The 21857-nt window shown below is 42.2% G+C and overlaps 2 protein-coding genes across 2 annotated transcripts; both read left to right on the top strand.

The window, feature by feature from the left end:
- The first annotated feature begins 748 nt into the window (after window positions 1-748).
- LOC101021311 (filaggrin-2) lies at window positions 749-13242 on the top strand. Its single transcript, XM_031652804.1, has 3 exons — window positions 749-3607; window positions 10080-10239; window positions 11376-13242. The coding sequence occupies exons 2-3, from the start codon at window positions 10102-10104 to the stop codon at window positions 13143-13145; spliced, it is 1908 nt and encodes a 635-aa protein (XP_031508664.1). The 5' UTR covers window positions 749-3607; window positions 10080-10101; the 3' UTR covers window positions 13146-13242.
- A 2138-nt stretch (window positions 13243-15380) lies between these two features.
- On the top strand, window positions 15381-20871 carry LOC116274937 (filaggrin-2-like). Its single transcript, XM_031666372.1, has 2 exons — window positions 15381-16343; window positions 18001-20871. Exons 1-2 carry the CDS (start codon window positions 15381-15383, stop codon window positions 18994-18996), a joined length of 1959 nt encoding a protein of 652 aa, XP_031522232.1. The 3' UTR covers window positions 18997-20871.
- Window positions 20872-21857: the final 986 nt, after the last annotated feature.

Here is a 21857-nt window from a genome sequence, read left to right as displayed (position 1 = left end):
TGGGAGGGTAAATCCAATCCATATTACTCCATCTTGGCCAGAGAATCATGAAGGCAATAACTGAGTATAGACTTAAAAGAGATAAGGGGGCAATATCTGGTACAGCACACTCCAGAAAGAGGAAACTCTGAGATGGGTATGTAACTGGCACATTTGTGGAGCATCAAAGAGGCCAGTGTGGCTAGAGAGGATGAGGGGAATAACAAGAGATGAGATCAGAGATCCTTTAGTCCCTCTCTGGCCTGTGGCTTACTCTGAGCAAGATGGAAGCCACTATAGGGTGTTAAGCAGGGGAATGACATGCTCAGACTCAGACTTCTGTTTTAAAATGTTCACTGTCTACTGAGTTGACAGTAGACTGTAGAACAAGCTTGTCCAACCTGCAGCCCATAGGCCACACGCGGCCCAGGATAGCTTTGAATGCAGCCCAACACAAATTCGGAAACTTTCTTAAAACAATATAAGATTTTTTTCTTTTTGCCTTTTTTTTTTTTTTTTTAGCTCATCAGCTATCTTTAGGGTTAGTGTATTTGATGTGCAGCCAAAGACAATTGTTCTTCAAATGTGGCCCAGGGAAACCAAAAGATTAGACACCCTGCTGTGGGGTAGTAAGAGTAGAAGCAGTTGTGTCAGTCAGGAGGCTAGTACTACCAGCAACAAATGATGGCAGTTTGACCAGGATGGTAGCAGTGGAGATGATAAAGTATGCAGTGGAGATGATAAAGACTCTGATTATAATCTGAAGATAAAATTGGTAGGATTTACTAACAGTTTGCCTCTGAGGATGAGAGGAAAAAAGAACTTAAGAAAGATCTAGTGCCTTTTGCATTGTACCATACTATTTATCTTTTGTGTTTGGCAAAAAGGTCTGGGGGTTAGCTCTCATATTATTGCTGCTACAGAATGAGCAGTTGTATATTTAATGTTTTTTCTCCTATTCCTTTCCCAATGATCCAACATACATTAGCTCCTGTGAAAACTTATTGGGTGTAAGAATTAAAGCATATGAGACTCCTTTTTCAAGTTGAAAAGTGGGTTTGGTGGAGATACGGATCAAACAGCCAACCTCTGTGTTTCTTAGGATAGGGGCCATGGAATCTACATTTAAATTAACATCTAAAGGGCCTTCCCTTTACTACCATTCTCAAAATAGAGATCCAGCCTGCCTTATGACCCACAATCCCATTTGACAAGCAGCTCAGCCTAGACTCCAGATTGCTGGGTTGTGGAACTAATAGGTGAGGGAACCAGTCCTACAGCAAGCAAGTTCTAAACTTGGCTGGTATGTACCTGCCTCAACTTGCCTCTGGCTTCACACAAAGACCTAATTTGGTTGGGCTTTGCTTCAGCTGAACTGCAGCTCCTGGTAGCCTTGAGAAGCTGGCTGGAGAAAGAAGCAGCCGAAATTAATACGTCAGCTTTACATTTAGGCAGAGGAAGGCTTTAAAGCTGCAGAATACACACTCATACAAGACCTCCAGTCAACAAATGTCTCCCTGCTACTTAGACCAACCTGAACCATTTATTACTCCCAGTCAGAATTCTATAGGATAAGAAGGCAAGAGCCAGGAAGTAGAGAAGTCAGGAGATCTATAATCCATTAAAAACTACTGGTAATCTGGCTCCTTATAAAAGAGAAGGAACAGAAAATTTCTTCTATTTATAAAACTCCAAAAGATTCCGTAGATTTAATATCTGAGACAAGTAGGTCTTCCTAGTGAGGATGAGGTGACTAAGAACCACAGACAACCAAGAGGAGGCTTAAGGGGCTAGAGTACAACCAGAGCAAATAAGATTATTTATTGGAGAACTGGATAAATATACTATAAATCCCCTGCTTCCAGAGAAGCAGTCATAGACTAAATGGGCTAGAAAGAAGGAGAGAATCTATGTATCCCACAGGCAAATTCAGGGCCTATGCTTTGACCTGCTGCCCTAAAAATAAGTGGGTGTGATCTGAGGATTCTTTCTTCATCATAGGCAGAGTGTGCATCATTATCATTAGCATCATAAACAATATCAAGATTATTGGCACTGTAATCATTTTTAATCAACGTGGCCCACCAGCCAACTGAGCCAGAACCAAGATCCACTTCCAAGCAGAACAATCACAGGCCACTTTTATACGGTGTTAGATGCGCAGAGATGTTGATTAATCCCAACACAATGTGATTGGGATTAATATATGATTTTAATTCTCAAAACAAAACTTGTAAAAGTAATTTTTTATGATGATGATGTCATTCACTAACAGAAAATATAGTCTTTCTAACAAATGCAGAAAACAGTACTTTTTTAAAATTTGTGTAAAAACAAAAATTTCTACCATTTATTGAATGGCTGTTCTGTTCTAGGCACTTGACTTAACTCTTTTAAGCTTTGTAACAACCCTGCAAAGAAAATTTCCCCCATTCACAGAGATGTGAAGTTACATAATTAGTAAATGGCTGAAGCAGAATTCCAATCCAGATCTGTCAGATTCCAATGTCTGTACTCTTACTAGTCACTGGGCTAAACTGCTTTGCTATGAATGTTTTTGCTTTAGTTTTTAGGAAAAAGCCAAAAAACATATTCCTTTAGGAGTCCTACCCTGTGTGTTCCTTGATTTCTTCTATGTCAACCAGATCTAGGAAACAGGTGTGAGAAAGTCCCTACTAGAAAAGTCTAAGCTAATAGCTTCTCCTCTTGCAGCAAAGGTCCCAAGCCCTACTCTCCATGAATACACCTGCTTTTCAAACCATACCCATCTCAGAAATGAGTGGGATGTCATCAATGACCACTTAAAAAGTTAAGTATTAGTTTCCCTAGGCCAAGACCCTAGAGCCTCAGGTGTCAGATTCTGTTCCAAGTGTCTTTGGCTTGTATAAAACTCAGGGTATTGAGTGGGGCAAGTGGATTACAGAACACAGTCATTCCCTGAGATCTTAGTCACCCTATAATAGTTATGTAAAATAATTACTCTATCTGCCTTTTGTAATTATCTTGCTAAGCTGGTGATCTAGTATCACTGTTTCAAGACAAGAGTCTCCAAGGAAGAAAACTTAACCCTGGAGAAAAAAATGAGACATTTGCAGATGTGTTTTTCCACAGATCTCACTTTACTGTCTTTCCTCTCAGAGTCCAATGTTCAGGAGTTACTTAAAATGAGCTGTTCCAGGAAATCTAGGCACTGAAGAATAATTAGTGCCAGAGTCAAGAAATAAGCACATGAGAGGAGTGACTTTATTCACAATAAGTAAGATAAACATAATTAATTTTCAAAGGAGAACAAATGAAATTAACATAGATAATTGCAATAATCAATAATATTGTTGGTTTAATTCATAAATTAAAGTTAAAGCCTGATGCCATAACTCATAAGTCTTATATTTATTTTTCCCTTATCCTGTTCAAAGATGTGCGAGGCAGCCCAAGATATAATTTTTGCCAATTCTTTTCTCATCCAGAAGGCATGAAATATCAGCCCTACTGAATATTGTGGAGCAAATCTATTCCAGTTAAAACTTACAGTGATTTAAGGACAGACAGATGTATATTCACAATATTTTTGTGCACAATACACCCTGGTCAATATCAAATGGCAAATCCTCAATATCTTTTCAAATAGGTGAGTGTCAAGATCATTTAAGGGTACTGACAAATAATCCCAAACTCATAAATAATTCCAAACCAATATAATTTCATTAAGGACACTGCACTTAGCACTAGGCATTCCATGTTATAGATCTTCAGCAATGTATAGTAAATACTATACATTGTTGTGGGAGTATGGAAGAGAGAGAGAGAGAGAGAGAGAGAGAGTGTGTGTGTGTGTGTGTGTGTGTGTGATGTATACATAACCCTTCAACAGTTTTCCTAATGCTCAAATCCCAGGCCAAGCTTCAATCTTGGTCTGGCTTCGTTACACTGCTTCACACATTCTCAGACTGCCTCACCACTGAAAGCACGCTCCTACAAGAAGGGTCATGATATCATAGAATATCCTCAAAAAAAAATGCCTGCTGAAGTAAATTATTGAGAGCCACTGGACAAAAGGAAGTCTAGTTACTTTAAATTCACACTCAGCAAGGAACTCCCTCTTTTTTTTTTTTTTACCTTATCAGTTTTTACCTTACTCACTTGACTTACAAACTCTAAATGCATATTAATGTTTCAAAAATTCAAACATATGACTTAAAAGTTGGTATTTTCATCTACCAATTAATATTCAAAAAAATGTAATGTTCCAAATGCTCTGAATGCCCCAACATTTTAAGTGTATACTTGCAGCCTTTTTAGAGAAATTATTTTGATTACACAGATTCTAGATTGTTTGTTTTAAGGGAAAAAAATCAGTTGCATTACTTAATAGCCATAACTTGCAATTTGTCAAAATACAAATTCCAGCTCATCTAGTGAAACTAGAGTTCCAAAGCTATCCACATTCCTTCCCATTCAGTCAGGTTTAGCTAGCCAGTAAGTTTCCAAATCCATCATGGAGCAACCTTCTCTCTGTCATCACAGGTTGTTGATATCGTAGCTCCAAGGAACATCTGAGCTTCTGATACCCAGCTTCTGAGATCCAGTAAAGTTCAATAAGCATTAGTAGGTCCCAGAAGACACATTTCAGCTGAAGCTGGACAAGTCACTAAAGCCCTATGGTGCATTCTGAAAGCCTGGGTGTGTTACCAGGTATCCTCTTTGTGAGACCCCGCTGCTCCAGTACATTGATCTTAAGATACCAACAATGATGTGGCAAAATAAAAATGAAATCCTGGAGTGTGGGCATTCTCAGCTAGTGTAGCTAGTGGATCCAGTTTCCTCAGGGACTCTTCATAACAGAAATTTTAAGTTCCTTGGAAGGCTGAGTTCCAAAAGCTGGCCTTCAATTTCACCTAAGAAGAGAGACCACAAGGAGGGAACGGAGTTAAGAATCATCTTTATGAACTATCAGGCCCAAAACTTATTGATAATTTTCTAAGTCAGATTAAACTTGACAGTATGAAGAAAAGAAAGGAAAATATATTGAAGTCTTATTATGTGCTAACCATTATCCTAATGTTATCGAATTCTAAAGTGTCTGTAATTGTCCCTATTTCATAGGTGTGAAAACAGAGACAGACTTAGAAATGTTCCCAAGATATTACAGGCAGTGTGTGTTGCAGCTGTAATACAAATTGATCTATCTGTCTTACTGCAAAGTCAATGTTTTTTCTACCATATCATACTGCAAGCCAAGGACATCTCCCTAAACTGTTCTTACAGAAAACAGATACTTACTGCACATCAGTGTCCCTGAATCAATTCTCAGGTATCAGCTCTAAGTTGAGTTCACTGAAGACCCCCCAAACAGGAGTTCCAAATAGTTACAACATAGAGAAAATGTTTGGTTCTTATGATAGACAAAGACCCACTTGGGCCCTAGGGCAAGTTCTTAATTTGAACATGACAGGAAGTAAAACAGATTATTTTAACTTGGAGAACCTCCACCACCTTAAATACGATGAGAAAAAAGAAATCAGCACGCATGGTGGCACGTATCTATCGTCCTAGCTACTTGGGAGGCTGAGGAAGAAGGATCACTTGAGCCTGGGAAATCGAGGCTGTGTTGAGTCATGATCACACCACTGCACTCCAGCCTGGGTGACAAAGTGAAACGCTGTCTCAAAATAAATAAATAAATATTTTTAAAAATTAAAATTTAAAAAAAAGATGAGATGTAGAAACAAAATTCATCTGGCATGCAGTGGAAAAGCCAAAAACTGGAACTTTCACAGGTCCAATTAAAGTTACTTTTAACATTCTAAGGTATAGCTTCCTCTTCAAGAATCCAGTGGCCAACAGTGCATAAGCTTCACCAAATGGGCCTAAAATCAAAGAGTCTGGTAGTGTCTAGAGCCTGAGCAATGTAGACATGGAATGAGCAGAAGGTGATGAGATGAGTAGAATAAGGCAGGAAGAAGGCCCAGATACAGAGAAATGGTGTAACTGACTGTGCCCTTCCTCTGGACTTCAGACCTCCGCTTTGTTGAACTAAATAATCTTTCAGAACCCAGGAGGGCAAAAGTTTCTGCAGGTATCAATTCAGTACTTAAAACCAGTACTTGGATTTATTTCCAAAGAGTGCATAGGCTTCTGTGAAATGAGAACAATAATCATTCTCCAAAATTGCTGCTGAAATGACCTGCCATCTGTCCAGTTGGAACCTGACACTAATAACACCTATGATTATTACAGAGGGAAAACTAAGCCATTGAGAAGTGAGGAAACTCACTTAAGGACATAGACATCGTAAGAACAATAACTCAATTGCACATACTCTGTATAAACACACACACACACACAATGAACTGTATACTTTAACCCATTTCCCAATTAGGGAAAAAAAAGTACAGCTCACTGCCAGCACAGTATTCTGGGGGCAAACAGAAAACAGATTAAAAGGTTGACATTTATGATATGTGAATTATATCCCAAAAAATGTGGTTTAGTTTGTTTTTCTTTTCTTTATACTTTATGTTCTAGGGTACATGTCCAAAACCATGACTTACCTTCTAGGCAACACTTTTGACAGAGACGTAGTATTTCTACCTTTAAAAGACTACTAGTGGCTTCTAACTCGTTTTTATCAAACATTATCAAGTACTTTCTTTGTGTAAAATGCTGTGATAGATTATATGAAATATTTAGCAAAATAAGTTTGCAGTAATTATATAGTGTACTAAGAAGGTATTATATGCCAGGCGGGTACTAAGCAATTTCATGTTAAGTAATTGCCGCCTGTTAGGTAAGTGTTATTGTTCCCATTCTATAATTTAGGAGACTGAAGCTGAAAAGATTAGATAATTGTACAAGAAACACAGTAAGAGGCAAAACTGAGATTAGAACTTAGGTCTTTCCGACTATAATTTTATCCATTATGCTAAGCAAGTGAGAAGAGGAAGAGAGACCTAAATGCAAAGAATACAAAAGAGTGAATAATGGAGTTCTGAACTGTGGAGGAGTTTCAGAGTTCTCAACTATAATGCTGGACTGACAGTGCAAAAATGGCTTTAAAATTCTGTCTCAGTGTGGAATCTGGGGCCTGAAAGTCTTTCTGACACAGCAGTCATCTTAACAAAAATGCACTTCCAAAAGATGCATATGATTGAAAATGACCATAATATCCAACAGCAAACATAACTTTCTGTGTGGTTGTTTTGGTCTAGGATTCCTTGGCTATGTGAGCAATTGACATATTTCAAGGGCATATTCATTAACATTTTGTGAACAGACACTCATTCTTAGTGTTTACCAAGCTCTAGGTGCTTCCTAGATGGTAGAATGAGTAAGATATGATGACTGCCCCAAAGAAATGCCCAGATAGGAGTTTATTGACTCCATATATGTAGAATATATATGCTTAAGTGCTAGGCTTTAGCATCAAATAGCATGGGTATCTGTTCTAGTGCTGCTACTGACTAGCTGTGATTTGTAACAAATGTTTACATTACTCTAGGCTTTCATTTCCTTATCTATAAAGTGGGGTTATTTTGAGGAATAAATAGATAAGTATGTAAACCTACCATGTATAGAAGATAGTAAGCACGTAGCACTTCATGGTAGCTGCTATCCTCCTCATCATCCTCACCATTATCACCTGGTAACGAAGTACAGAAGAATTGGCTCTCCATACTTAAGACTTGCAACTCTCTGATTATTTTTGTTGCCCTCAAGTATATTTGATATACTTTCCGTATATAAGTGAACATTTTCCCAAGGGTCCAGGCCCTAAAGATGCCAGACTACTAGTGGGTAGCAGAGTGCTGGAAGAAAGCCCACTCTAAATTCACCCTGAACACATCTGAAAACATTATTTTTATATATAGCCAATTACACGTTTCTAGCCTAGAAATGAGCCTTCACAAGGTCAGAGAATGTTTCCCCTCTTCCTAACAGCACTCTGTATGTTACTTTTTTATGTTATTTGTGTTTGAGTGGGCCTTACACTCCCAAAATGGTGCATAATTTTTGCATGATAGTTTTATGTGATAAATACACAGAAGTAAGCTAGTATGATGGTAAAGAGCAATGGCATTGCAATAAGGTAGATTCAGGTTCAAATTCTGGTTTCTCTGCCTACTAGCTATGACCTTGGAGAAGAACCTTATGCTTCCACAACTGTCTCTGTAAAATGGGATAATAAATACATATCTCGTATGAAGGTTGTGAAGATTAAATGAGGTGATAAGATCTAGTGTTTGGTAACATAATAGGGTAACTATAGTTAACTATTTATTGTATATTTTAAAATAACTAAAATAGTAGAATTAGAATGTTCCTAATGCAAAGAAATGACAAATGCTTGAGATGCTGGAGACCCCAATTACTCTACTCTGATTTGATCATTACACATGGTATGCCCATATCAAAACATCACATGTACCCAACAATCATACACAACTATCTTCCCATAATTAAAAGTATAGATATTGTAAAGATTGAGATGGCATGTTTAAAGTATTCAGCACACTATCTAGCACATAGTACATTCTCAATAAATGTCACTTTTCGTTATTACAAAAAAGACGTGAATTAGGTGAACCTAGTGACTCAGGTTAATTTTCAATTAAATAAGCATTTATTGTGCACCTTGCAAACATCTTACACTCTGCTACTTTCTGTGGGTACTAGATAAAAGAAATGTATAACATGAGTCCTCTAAAACAAAGTCTGTGCTTTTCACATGTATATGACCCTGAAAAAAAGGTATCTTGCAACCATGTCCTCATACTGGAAGGTGGGGCTGGTACTAGCCTCTCTGCAATCATCTGTAGATGAGAATGTGAAGGAGGAAGGTAAATATGTAGAGGTGGAGTTAGGTTTAATGAGTCACCTCACTCACTACAAGCTATATAAGGGTCATTATCCCAATCCATCGTCACCCTGCAAGCTGCATCAGGCTTTATCCTACTTGTTCCTTTGGTGAAGCAGGTGAGAGATAATTCATCCAGCTACATTTATGAATATTTGGTGCTGTCCATAGTAGAAATCTAGGGATAAAAACTAAGGCAGAGTTCACGTATATTTTGCCTTTCTTTTCTTTTTTGTTTCTTTCTTTCATTTTATTTTCTTTTTGTTTGCTTATTTGTTTGGTTAGTTTAGTTTATTCTGGGGTCTTTTTGGAATAAGTTCATTTTTATGGACAAGAATAATATAAGTAGAAGTTCGCCTTCCTCTAGGCCATTCCACACTCTGTTCCAGTCTTTTTCCATGCTCTCTTTTCTGGGTTGTCCAGCTCAAACTGGGAGGCAGCTGGGACTGTTGCAGAGTCCCTTCCTTGTTCAGTGTTGGTTCCCAGAGCTCCAAGATCTACTTATCCACTAGTTAAACTGCTGCTTGCATTGCTGAGCTCTTCTTCTTGATTATTTAAAGAGAAGGGTGTTTGGTCAAGTGCTTGACATTAAGAGAGTTCCTAAGCTCTACTGAGGGCTATCTCATGCCTCTAAAACACCAAGCTACTTTGAGCCCCTTCACCCATTTTTAATTTGCTGAAGGCCTTAAGGGTCCAGTTTAGCTTCTGGTGCCCATAGGATAAACAGATGTGCATGGTGGAAGGTCTGTCACTTTTGACTCAAGAAAAGCAGTGAAACTAGAAAGGCAGATTGAGGCCATGGTATCTGGCTGGTTCTGGAAACTTTGGAAGCCTTAGAACAACACACTCAAAGTGTAGATACTATGTAGAGACTATACTTACCCATGACAAGAAATATAGAGACCTGAGGTCTATACTCAGTTGAAACAGTAACATGCCAAGAGTTGATCATAGAAAAGTAACTCAAAGTTAACAAAGTTAATTTTCATTGTGTTCAACAGTGTTGTATCATCCCTGGCCCATTCTTACTTTTTGAGATTTAAAAGAAACAAGAGACATGGCACACGTATACATATGTAACAAACCTGCACGTTGCGCACATGTACCTTAGAACTTAAAGTATAATTTTAAAAAAAAAGAAACAAGAAGTTAAAAAAATCATGATGGTTATTATTAAAATGAAAATTGCTGATAAGTTAAAAGGGGAAAATATGAATAATAGGGTTCTTTGTTTCTCTGTGTCCAGGTTCACTTAAACTTGCAAAAAGATGACCGACCTCTTGAGAAGTGTTGTCACTGTAATTGATGTTTTCTACAAATACACCAAGCAAGATGGGGAGTGTGGCACACTGAGCAAGGATGAACTAAAGGAACTTCTGGAGAAAGAGTTTCATCCAGTTCTGAAGGTGAGAAACATGTGCCAGAACTGAAGGCTCCTGGAGTCCTGTACATGCTCTGTTATATGATCCAGATCAGCTAAAATGTGCACAGCCCCAGTAGACTCTAAGCAACCTCTATGAGCAGTATTTTGGGGATGCCAGAAAGTCTGTTAAAGCAGCATATATTTTAAAGAAAGTGAATGTTTCATCCTCACTTTTCCACCTATGCACTCCTACCTTATAGACTCTCAGACTTTCTTATATACCCAGGATTTTCCTTAGAAAAAGCAGAAAATAAATTTGTGCTAGGACATGAATGAATAAATTATCTTATCAAATGGGAAAAAAAAGTATAGAAAGGGAAATCATCTACATGGCAAGCTGACAAAATAGCTATGATTAAGAATCAAAAATAAAATATCAGCATTTTATTCCATCTACTTAAAAAGGACTCAGTTAGCCAGGCATGGTGGCTCACGCCTGTAATCCCAGCACTTTGGGAGACTGAGGCAGGTGGATCACGAGGTCAGGAGATCAAGACCATCTTGGCTAATACGGTGAAACCCTAAAACCCTGTCTCTACTAAACCCTGTCTCTACTAACAATACAAAAAATTAGCCAGGCGTGGTGGCAGGCCCCTGGAGTCCCAGCTACTTGGGAGGCTGAGGCAGGAGAATGGCATGAACCCGGGAGGCGGAGCTTGCAGTGAGCAGAGATCGTGCCACTGCACCCTAGCCTGGGTTACAGAGTGAGACTCTGTCTCAAAAAAAAAAAGAGGACTCAGTTACTAGCTTCAAAATAATATATGATAAATTCTAACATGGAATATATTAACATGTAATCATGTAATAGTTACAATTTATGTAAAACTTAGAAATATCAGTTACTGAACTTAGTTTATTCCACTCCTTCCTGTAGGCCTTACCTAAGCACTTAATCCTTTAGCTTAAATCCTTGAAATGTCTTCTTCTGAGGATCCCAGTAGTCTTTATTTTCTATTAACCCTTAACATTTACTGGGTTCTATTAACCTAAAGTAATCCTCCATTGGACTAAAACTACATCATGTCAAACATCCACAATTTCACAGCACTATTTGAATGTGTTGGCTGAGTATGCAGGTGAGGCTGACCAGGTCTCCCTTGGTATGTCACTCATATACAGAACCCAGATGATCCAGACACAGTGGATGTCATCATGCACATGCTGGATCGAGATCATGACAGAAGATTGGACTTTACTGAGTTTCTTTTGATGATATTCAAGCTGACTATGGCCTGCAACAAGGTCCTCAGCAAAGAATACTGCAAAGCTTCAGGGTCAAAGAAGCATAGGCGTGGTCACCGACACCAAGAGGAAGAAAGTGAAACAGAAGAGGATGAAGAGGATACCCCAGAACATAAATCAGGTTACAGACATTCAAGTTGGAGTGAGGGAGAGGAGCATGGATATAGTTCTGGGCACTCAAGGGGAACTGTGAAACGTAGACATGGGTCCAACTCCAGGAGGCTAGGAAGACAAGGTAATTTATCCAGCTCTGGAAACCAAGAGGGATCTCAGAAAAGGTACCACAGGTCCAGCTCTGGTCACTCATGGAGTAGTGGCAAAGAGAGACATGGTTTCAGCTCTGGAGAACTGAGGGAAAGAATAAACAAGTCACATGTTAGCCCTTCTAGGGAATTTGGGGAAGAATATGAATCTGGATCTGGATCAAAGAGTTGGGAAAGGAAAGGTCATGGTGGTCTGTCATGTGGATTGGAGATTAGTGGGCATGAATCAAACTCTACTCAGTCAAGAAGTAGAGGACAAAAGCTTGGGTCTAGCCGTTCATGTTCAGGAGATAGTCGAAGTCATGAATGTGGTTATAGCAATTCAAGTGGGTGCGGAAGGCCACAAAATGCTTCAAATTCTTGTCAGTCACATAGATTTGGAGGGCAAGTAAATCATTCTAGCTATATTCAGTCAGGCTGTCAGTCAGGAATTAATGGAGGACAAGGCCATGACTGTGTCTCAGGAGGTCAGCCCTCTGGATGTGGTCAACCTGAGTCTAACTCCTGTAGTCAGTCCTATAGTCAGAGGGGATACGGAGCTCGAGAAAATGGTCAACCACAGAACTGTGGAGGACAACAGAGAACAGGCTCAAGTCAGTCCTCTTTTTGTGGACAATATGAGTCTGGAGGTAGCCAGTCTTGTAGTAATGGTCAACATGAACATGGTTCCTGTGGCCGCTTTTCAAACTCTTCTAGTTCAAATGAATTTTCCAAATGTGGTAAACATCGGTCTGGTTCAGGTCAGTTTACTAGCTGTGAACAATATGGAACAGGCTTGAGTCAGTCCTCTGGCTTCGAACAACAAGTAGCTGGCTCAAGTCAAACTTGTAGCCAGTATGGGTCTAGATCAAGTCAATCCTCAGGCTATGATGAGCATGGGTCTACCTCAGGTAAGACATCTGGCTTTGGACAACACAGGTCTGGCTCAGGTCATTCCTCTGGCTTTGGCCAACATGGATCAGGCTCAGGTCAATCCTTTGGCTTTGGACAGCATGGGTCTGGCTCAGGACAATCCTCTGGTTTTGGACAACATGAGTCTAGATCATGTCAGTCTAGCTATGGACAACATGGTTCTGGCTCAAGTCAATCATCTGGCTATGGCCAACATGCGTCTAGACAGACATCTGGTTTTGGACAACATGGGTTGGGCTCAGGTCAATCCACTGGCTTTGGCCAATATGGATCAGGCTCAGGTCAGTCCTTTGGCTTTGGACAACATGGGTCTGGCTCAGGACAATCCTCTGGTTTTGGACAACATGAGTCTACATCAGGTCAGTCTAGCTATGGCCAACATGGTTTTGGTTCAAGTCAATCATCTGGCTGTGGTCAACATGGGTTGAGTTCAGGTCAGGACAGACATCTGGATTTGGACAACATGAGTTAAGCTCAGGTCAATCTTCCAGCTTTGGCCAACATGGATCAGGCTCAGGTCAGTCCTCTGGCTTTGGACAACATGGGTCTGGTTCAGGACAATCCTCTGGTTTTGGACAACATGAGTCTAGATCACGTCAGTCTAGCTATGGACAACATGGTTCTGGCTCAAGTCAGTCATCTGGCTATGGCCAACATGGGTCTAAATGGACATCTGGCTTTGGACAACATAGTTCGGGCTCAGGTCAATCCACTAGCTTTGGCCAATATGGATCAGGCTCAGGTCAGTACTCTGGCTTTGGACAACATGGGTCTGGTTCAGGACAATCCTCTGGTTTTGGGCAACATGAGTCTAGATCAGGTCATTCTAGCTGTGGCCAACATGGTTTTGGCTCAAGTCAATCATCTGGCTGTGGTCATAATGGGTCGAGTTCAGGACAGACATCTGGATTTGGACAACACGAGTTAAGCTCAGGTCAGTCTTCCAGCTTCAGCCAACATGGATCAGGCTCAGGTCAGTCCTCTGGCTTTAGACAGCATGAGTCTAGATCACATCAGTCCAGCTATGGCCCGCATGGTTCTGGCTCAGGTCAATCATCTGGCTATGGTCAACATGGGTCAAGTTCAGGACAGACATCTGGCTTTGGACAACAGGGGTCAAGCTCAAGTCAATACTCTGGCTTTGGCCAACATGGATCAGGCTTAAGTCAGTCCAGTGGCTTTGGACAACATGGGACTGGCTCAGGACAATTCTCTGGTTTTGGACAGCATGAGTCTAGATCACATCAGTCTAGCTATGGCCAACATGGTTCTGGCTCAAGTCAGTCATCTAGCTATGGTCAACATGGGTCTAGTTCAGGACAGACATCTGGATTTGGACAACACAGGTCAGGCTCAGGTCAATCCTCTGGCTTTGGCCAATATGGATTGGGCTCAGGTCAGTCCTCTGGCTTTGGACAACATGGGTCAGGCACAGGACAATCCTCTGGCTTTGCACGGCATGAGTACAGATCAGGTCAGTCTAGCTATGGCCAACATGGTACTGGCTCAAGTCAATCATCTGGCTGTGGCCGACGTGAGTCTGGCTCAGGTCCAACCACAGGTTTTGGACAGCATGTGTCTGGCTCAGACAATTTCTCTAGTTCTGGACAACATATATCTGGCTCAGGTCAGTCCACTGGATTTGGCCAATATGGTTCAGGCTCAGGTCAATCAACTGGCTTGGGCCAGGGTGAATCTCAACAAGTAGCGTCAGGATCCACAGTTCACGGGAGACAGGAAACTACTCATGGTCAGACAATAAATACAGCTAGACATAGCCAGTCTGGTCAAGGACAATCCACACAGACGGGGTCCAGGGTAAGTAGAAGACGAAGATCTAGCCAAAGTGAGAACAGTGACAGTGAAGTGCACTCAAGGGTCTCACACAGACATTCAGAACACATTCACACACAAGTTGGATCTCATTACCCAGAGTCAGGATCTACAGTTCACAGAAGACAAGGAACTACTCATGGACAGAGAGGAGATACCACTACACATAGCCACTCTGGTCATGGACAGTCTACACAAACAGGTTCCAGAACAACTGGAAGACAGAGATTTAGCCACAGTGATGCCACTGACAGTGAAGTGCACTCAGGGGTCTCACATAGACCACACTCACATAGACCACACTCACAAGAACACACTCACGGCCAAGCTGGATCTCAACTTGGAGAATCACAATCCACAGTTCATGAGAGACACGAAACTACTTATGGACAGACAGGAGATGCCACTGGACATGGCTATTCTGGTCATGGACAGTCCACACAGATAGGGTCCAGGACAACTGGAAGAAGGGGATCTGGCCACAGTGAGTCCAGTGACACTGAAGTGCACTCAGGGGGCTCACATAGACCACAATCACAAGAACAAACTCATGGCCAAGCCAGATCTCAACATGGAGAGTCAGGATCCACAGTTCACGAGAGACATGGAACTACTCATGGACAGACAGGAGATACCACTAGATATGCCCACTATCATAATGGACAATCCACGCAGAGAGGGTCCAGGACAACTGGAAGGGGATCTGGCCACAGTGAGTACAGTGACAGTGAATTGTATTCAGGGGGCTCACACACATATTCAGGACACACTCAGGGCCAAGTCGGATCTCAACATGGAGAGTCAGATTCCATAGTTCATGAGAGATACGGAACTACTCATGGAGAGACAGGAGATACCACTAGACATGCTCACTATGGTCATGGACATTCCACACAGAGAGGGTCCAGGACAACTGGAAGAAGGGGATCTGGCCACAGTGAGTACAGTGACAGTGAAGGGCACTCAGGGATCTCACACACACATTCAGGACACACTCACGGCCAAGCTGGATCTCAACATGGAGAGTCAGGATCCTCAGGTCATGGGAGACAGGGAACTACTCATGGACAGACAGGAGATACCACTAGACATGCCCACTATGGTCATGGACAATCCACACAGAGAGGGTCCAGGACAGCTGGAAGAAGGGGATCTGGCCACAGTGAGTACAGTGATAGTGAAGGGCACTCAGGGGTCTCACACACACATTCAGGACACACTCATGGCCAAGCCGGATCTCAACATGGAGAGTCAGAATCCACAGTTCACGAGAGACAACAAACTACTCATGGACAGACAGGAGATATCACTGAACATGGCCACTCTAGTCACGGACAAACCACACAGACAGGGTCCAGGACAACTGGAAGAAGGGGATCTGGCCACAGCGAGTATAGTGATAGTGAATGGCACTCAGGGGTCTCACACACACATTCAGGACACACTCATGGCCAAGCCGGATCCCAACATGGAGAGTCAGGATCTGCCGTTCATGAGAGACAGGGAACTATACATGGACAGACAGGAGATACCACTAGACATGGCCAGTCTGGTTATGGAGAGTCCACACAGACAGGTTCCAGGACAATTGGAAGAAGGGGATCTGGCCACAGTGAGTACAGTGACAGTGAAGGGCACTCAGGTGTCTCACACACACATTCAGGACATACTCATGGCCAAGCCGGATCCCAACATGGAGAGTCAGGATCTGCCGTTCATGGGAGACAAGGAACCATACATGGACAGACAGGAGATACCACTAGACATGGCCAGTCTGGTCATGGACAATCCACACAGACAGGGTCCAGGACAACTGGAAGAAGGGGATCTGGCCACAGTGAGTACAGTGACAGTGAAGGGCACTCAGGGGGCTCACACACACATTTAGGACACACTCATGGGCTGCCGATCCCAACATGGAGAGTCAGGATCTGCCGTTCATGGGAGACAGGGAACTATACATGGACAGATAGGAGATACCACTAGACATGGCCAGTCTGGTCATGGCGAGTCCATACAGACAGGTTCCAGGACAATTGGAAGAAGGGGATCTGGGCCACAGTGAGTACAGTGACAGTGAAGGGCACTCAGGGGCTCACACACATCTGTGACATACTCATACGTTTATCCAACATGGAGAGTCAGATCTGCTGTTCATGGGAGACAGGGAACCATACATGGACAGACAGGAGATACCACTACACATGGCCAGTCTGGTCGTGGACAATTCACACAGACAGGGGTCCGTGACAACGGAAGAAGGATCTGGGCCACAGTGAGTACAGTGACAGTGAAGGGCACTCAGGGGGCTCACACACACATTCAGGACATACTCATGGCCAAGCTGATCCCCCAACATGGAGAGTCAGGATCTGGCTGCTCATGGGGAGACAAGGAACCATACATGAACAGACAGAGATACCACTAGATGGCCAGTCTGGTCATGGACAATCCACACAGACAGGGTCCAGGACAATCCTGGAAGAAGGGGCTCAGCCAGGAGTACAGTGACAGTGAAGGCACCTCAGGGGCTCACACTCACATTCAGGACATACTCATGGCCAAGCTGGATCCCAACATGGAGAGTCAGGATCTGCCGTTCATGGGAGACAAGGAACCATACATGGACAGACAGGAGATACCACTAGACATGGCCAGTCTGGTCATGGACAATCCACACAGACAGGGTCCAGGACACCTGGCAGCGGGATCTGGCCACAGTGAGCGGCCATGGTTGCGAAGGGCACTCAGGGGCCTACACACACATTTAGGACACACTCATGGCCAAGCCGGATCCCAACATGGAGAGTCAGGATCTGCCGCTCATGTAAGACAGGGAACCATACATGGACAGACAGGAGATACCACTAGACATGGCCACAGTCTGGTCAAGTGGACAGTCCATATGACAGGTTCCAGGACAATTGGAAGAAGGGATCTGGGCCAGGAGTACAGTGACAGGAAGGGCACCTACGGGGCTCACACACACATTCAGGACATACTCATGGCCAAGCCGATCCCAACATGGGAGTCAGGATCTGCTGTTCATGGGAGACAGGGAACCATACATGGACAGACAGGAGATACCACTAGACATGGCCAGTCTGGTCATGGACAATCCACACAGACAGGGTCCAGGACAACTGGAAGAAGGGGATCTGGCCACAGTGAGTACAGTGACAGTGAAGGGCACCTGTGGGGGCCTACACACACGAGTAGGGACACACCATGGCCGCCGGATCCCAACATGGAGAGTCAGGATCTGCCGCTCATGGGAGACATACAGGGAACTATACATGGACAGACAGGAGATACTATTAATTTAGACATGGCCAGTCTTGGTCATGGAGAGTCCATACAGACAGGTTCCAGGACAATTGGAAGAAGGGGATCTGGCCACAGGAGTACAGTGACAGAAGGGGCACTCAGGATCTCACACACACATTCAGGACACACTCTCACGGCCAACCCTGATCTCAACATGGGAGAGGCAGGATCCCCAGGTCAAGGGGAGACAGGGAACTACTCATGGACACAGACAGGGAGATACCACTAGACATGGCCAGTCTGGTCATGGCGAGTCCATACAGACAGGTTCCAGGACAATTGGAAGAAGGGGATCTGGCCACAGTGAGTACAGTGACAGTGAAGGGCACTCAGGGGTCTCACACACACATTCAGGACATACTCATGGCCAAGCCGGATCCCAACATGGAGAGTCAAGATCTGCTGTTCATGGGAGACAAGGAACCATACATGGACAGACAGGAGATACCACTAGACATGGCCAGTCTGGTCATGGACAATCCACACAGAGAGGGTCCAGGACAACTGGAAGAAGGGGATCTGGTCACAGTGAGTACAGTGACGGTGACGGGCACTCAGGGGGCTCACACACACATTCAGGACATACTCATGGCCAAGCTGGATCCCAACGTGGAGAGTCAGGATCTGCCGTTCATGGGCGACAGGGAACTATACATGGACAGACAGGAGATACCACTAGACATGGCCAGTCTCGTCATGGAGAGTCCATACAGACAAGTTCCAGGACAATTGGAAGAAGGGGATCTGGCCACAGTGAGTACAGTGACAGTGAAGGGCACTCCGGGGGCTCACACACACATTCAGGACATACTCATGGCCAAGCCGGATCCCAACATGGAGAGTCAGGATCTGTCGTTCATGGGAGACTGGAAACTACTCATGGACAGACAGGAGATACCACTAGACATGGCCATTCTGGTTATGGACAATCCACAGAGACAGGTTCCAGATCTACTAGAACAAGTCATTTTCAGTCACATAGTAGTGAAAGGCAAAGGCATGGATCAAGTCACGTTTGGAAACATGGTAGTTATGGACCTGCGGAATATGACTATGGATACACTGGGTATGGGCCTTCTGGTGGCCACAGAAAAAGCATCTGTAGTTCTCACCTTTCATGGTCAATAGATAGCGCCACAAACGAGCAACTGTCTAGACATTGACAATCATTTTCTAGTTCTGACCTGATAGTATCCAAAGCAACTAAAGGAACAGGAAGACACGGTTTAAATCATGAACAGTCAATGATAAGTTATGAACATTCAATTGATTCTCAGTATCAGTCTGGACCCATTATAAGAAGTCAGGAATCTAGTCATGGACATTCTGTAGTAACTCATAAACAGTCAAACAACACCTATGTTCAACCTGGATATAACACAGCCAGAAGGGAGGGATGCACCTATAGCCAGTCAAATGACCATCTTGGATCTGACCATGGACAATCCATATCAGTTCATGTCCATTCAAAATCTAGTTCAATCAGAAAACAGCAATCCCATACTGATAATAAAAGGCATTCGGAAGATTGGGAGAAAGACACTCATGAGCAATTAGGATCTAGGCATGGGAAGTTAGAGTTCAATACAATAGTTTTACATGGATCTAGCCAGCAACATTTGGGAGACACAACTTTTCATGGGCAGGTAAGATCCAGCACAGGTTTTGCCAGATAGGTATCAAGTCATGGGCCATCAAGAGATGTCCAGGGTCAATCTGGATTCAGTACCAATGAAAGACAAGTATATAGCAATGGCCAATCAAATGACAGTTATAAGCAGTCAAATGACAGCAAGAGTCAAAGATACATTTTCAGTCACTTTCTTGACAGCCTACAGGAATTGAAGAGTATAGGTATAGATATTCATCAAGCAGTACGACCACATGCAGTGGGGGAGACAAAGGCAAGAATCAGAATCAAGTCTGTCAGGAGGTATCAGAATATACAGTGAGGATGTGAGCAATAAACAGACAAGAGGCTCTGAGGCCAGTGGTTACCACAGAAAGGAAAGAACAGACTCTGGTTCCTTCTGTGTAGATAGCAACACCCCACTTTATGAATATGTCCAAGAACAAAGGAGTTATTACTTTGAATAAGAAGCCAACACAAACTAGCCCAAGATAAGAACTAACCCAGAGAAGAAATGAGACACATACATGAAATTAAGGTATTTAACATGATCTCTTGTTTTGGTAGTTGGGGTATATGTCTGTTCTTTCATTTTAACTATAGTTCTGTACTATATTACTTTTGTTTGGTGCCAGGTGTTTTTGTAAGGCTCCACATTCATTGAACTCCTTGGTTAAAAAACAGTGAATGGGGCCAGGCGCAGTGGCTCACGCCTGTAATCCCAACACTTTGGGAGGCCGAGAAGGGTGGATCACGGGGTCAGGAGTTCGAGACCAGCCTGGCCAACATGGTGAAACCCTGTCTCTACTAAAAATAGAAAAATCAACTGGGTACAGTGGCGGGTGCCTGTAATCCTAGCTACTCAGGAGACTGAGGCAGGAGAATTGCTTGAATCCAGGAGGCAGAGGTTGCCGAAATCGCACCACTGCACTCCAGCCTGGGTGACTGAGCAAGACTCCACCTCAGAAAAAAAAAAAAAAAAAAAAAAAGAAAGAAAGAAAAAAGTGAATGGAAGAAAAAAATAAACATCATTTGGGGCTACTTGCAGAACTATATAATAAAGTGAGATTTGTGTGGTTGGGAATAAAATTAGGGTTTAAAAAAATTTCAGAGTTTCAAAATTTAGATTTTCCAGATTTTGTTTTAATTAATTATTGACAAACCTATCCAAGGAGCTAAATGACATGGTTTAGGAGCCAAAATGTCTCTAGAAACATTATAACACATCCCATCCTGAACAAAGAATATGTAGTAGTTTCCCACATGAATATTCAGAATATTTGCATCTTTTTGTGTCACTACTAGAACTCTGTACAACTATGTTTAAATTTATTGTCATGGCCTTCTGGATATAGGATCCAGAAAACTGTACTTCATAAAAATTGGCAATAAACGTTTCATCAAGTTATAGTTTCTCTTCTCTTTCATCTCCACAAACACAAACAGTTTCCTGCCGTGGGATCAGATGCAGTTTTCTTCTACCTCCACACAACTAGATGGCAGTGAAGCACTCGGGTACTAATAATAAGGACCCCAAAGAAGACAAAACTCAACTGTATCTGATATTTTCCTCAATCTAATTGCTGCCCAATGCTTCTGTAAAGCATTTACAGAAAGGCTTTATACTGATGAGTTGACCTCAGGTGTTCTAGTTTATCATGATCATCACAGCAATTGTTATCAAACATAATCCCAAGTAGCTACTTTCTAAGACAACCCAAGCTCTGGAAATAAGAGTTATACACCATGGGTTTTCTCTGTCAAAGATATTAATGGAAGAATCACTCTCAATAGAAGCTGATTGTCCTGAAGTTTCCAGTAGAAGTAAAACAATTAAAAATACATTATTCCTGCCTAAAAGGAGAAAATACATGAATTTATTATGAACAGTGAGGGAAGTAATGATTAGTAGAAGAATTATGCACAAAATATACTATCCTCAGTAGAAAGTTTACTACTATAAAACCCAAATAAAATGTCCAGAATGTCAGAACTAGTAAGAACTTTAAAGATTACTTCCTTAATTTGCAAGTAAAAATAAAAAAGCCAAGCACACCATACTTAATTAAAAGAGTGATAATTCTCTCCATTAAATTGGTGCTATCCAAATTTATCCTCTTTTCACTCAAAAATCAAGCTACTTTTCCTCCACCTTCACTTTTGGAATTCAAACTAAACTGAAATTCATCAGTGAGTGTTCAAAATCACAAGCCCGTATTGGAAGCAGAAGTTATTTGAAACAACAACAACAACAACAAAAAAAAAAAAAAAAAAAAAAAACAGGCTCATTCTTCTGATTAGACTCAGAATATATCTATTTAATCTGGGTTTTAAATTTTAATATTAAGAAGGACTTGTACTTTCTGAACTTTAAATCATGCTATGTAATCAACA

Source organism: Papio anubis, chromosome 1 (assembly GCF_008728515.1).
Source record: "Papio anubis isolate 15944 chromosome 1, Panubis1.0, whole genome shotgun sequence".
NCBI classification, from domain to species: domain Eukaryota; kingdom Metazoa; phylum Chordata; class Mammalia; order Primates; family Cercopithecidae; genus Papio; species Papio anubis.
The sequence above is the reverse complement of the archived record's forward strand: the minus strand, read 5'-3'. Positions and strand labels throughout refer to the sequence as shown.

Bases quoted from the DNA above. Each gene is read 5' to 3' on its own strand.
- LOC116274937 (XM_031666372.1), top strand. From the start codon at position 15,381: ATGGTCATGGACATTCCACACAGAGAGGGTCCAGGACAACTGGAAGAA. The intron at 16,344-18,000 runs GTGAGTACAGTG...TGGGAGAGGCAG, and splicing joins AAGAAGGGGATCTGGCCACA to GATCCCCAGGTCAAGGGGAG.
- LOC101021311 (XM_031652804.1), top strand. From the start codon at position 10,102: ATGACCGACCTCTTGAGAAGTGTTGTCACTGTAATTGATGTTTTCTAC. The intron at 10,240-11,375 runs GTGAGAAACATG...ACTCATATACAG, and splicing joins AGTTTCATCCAGTTCTGAAG to AACCCAGATGATCCAGACAC.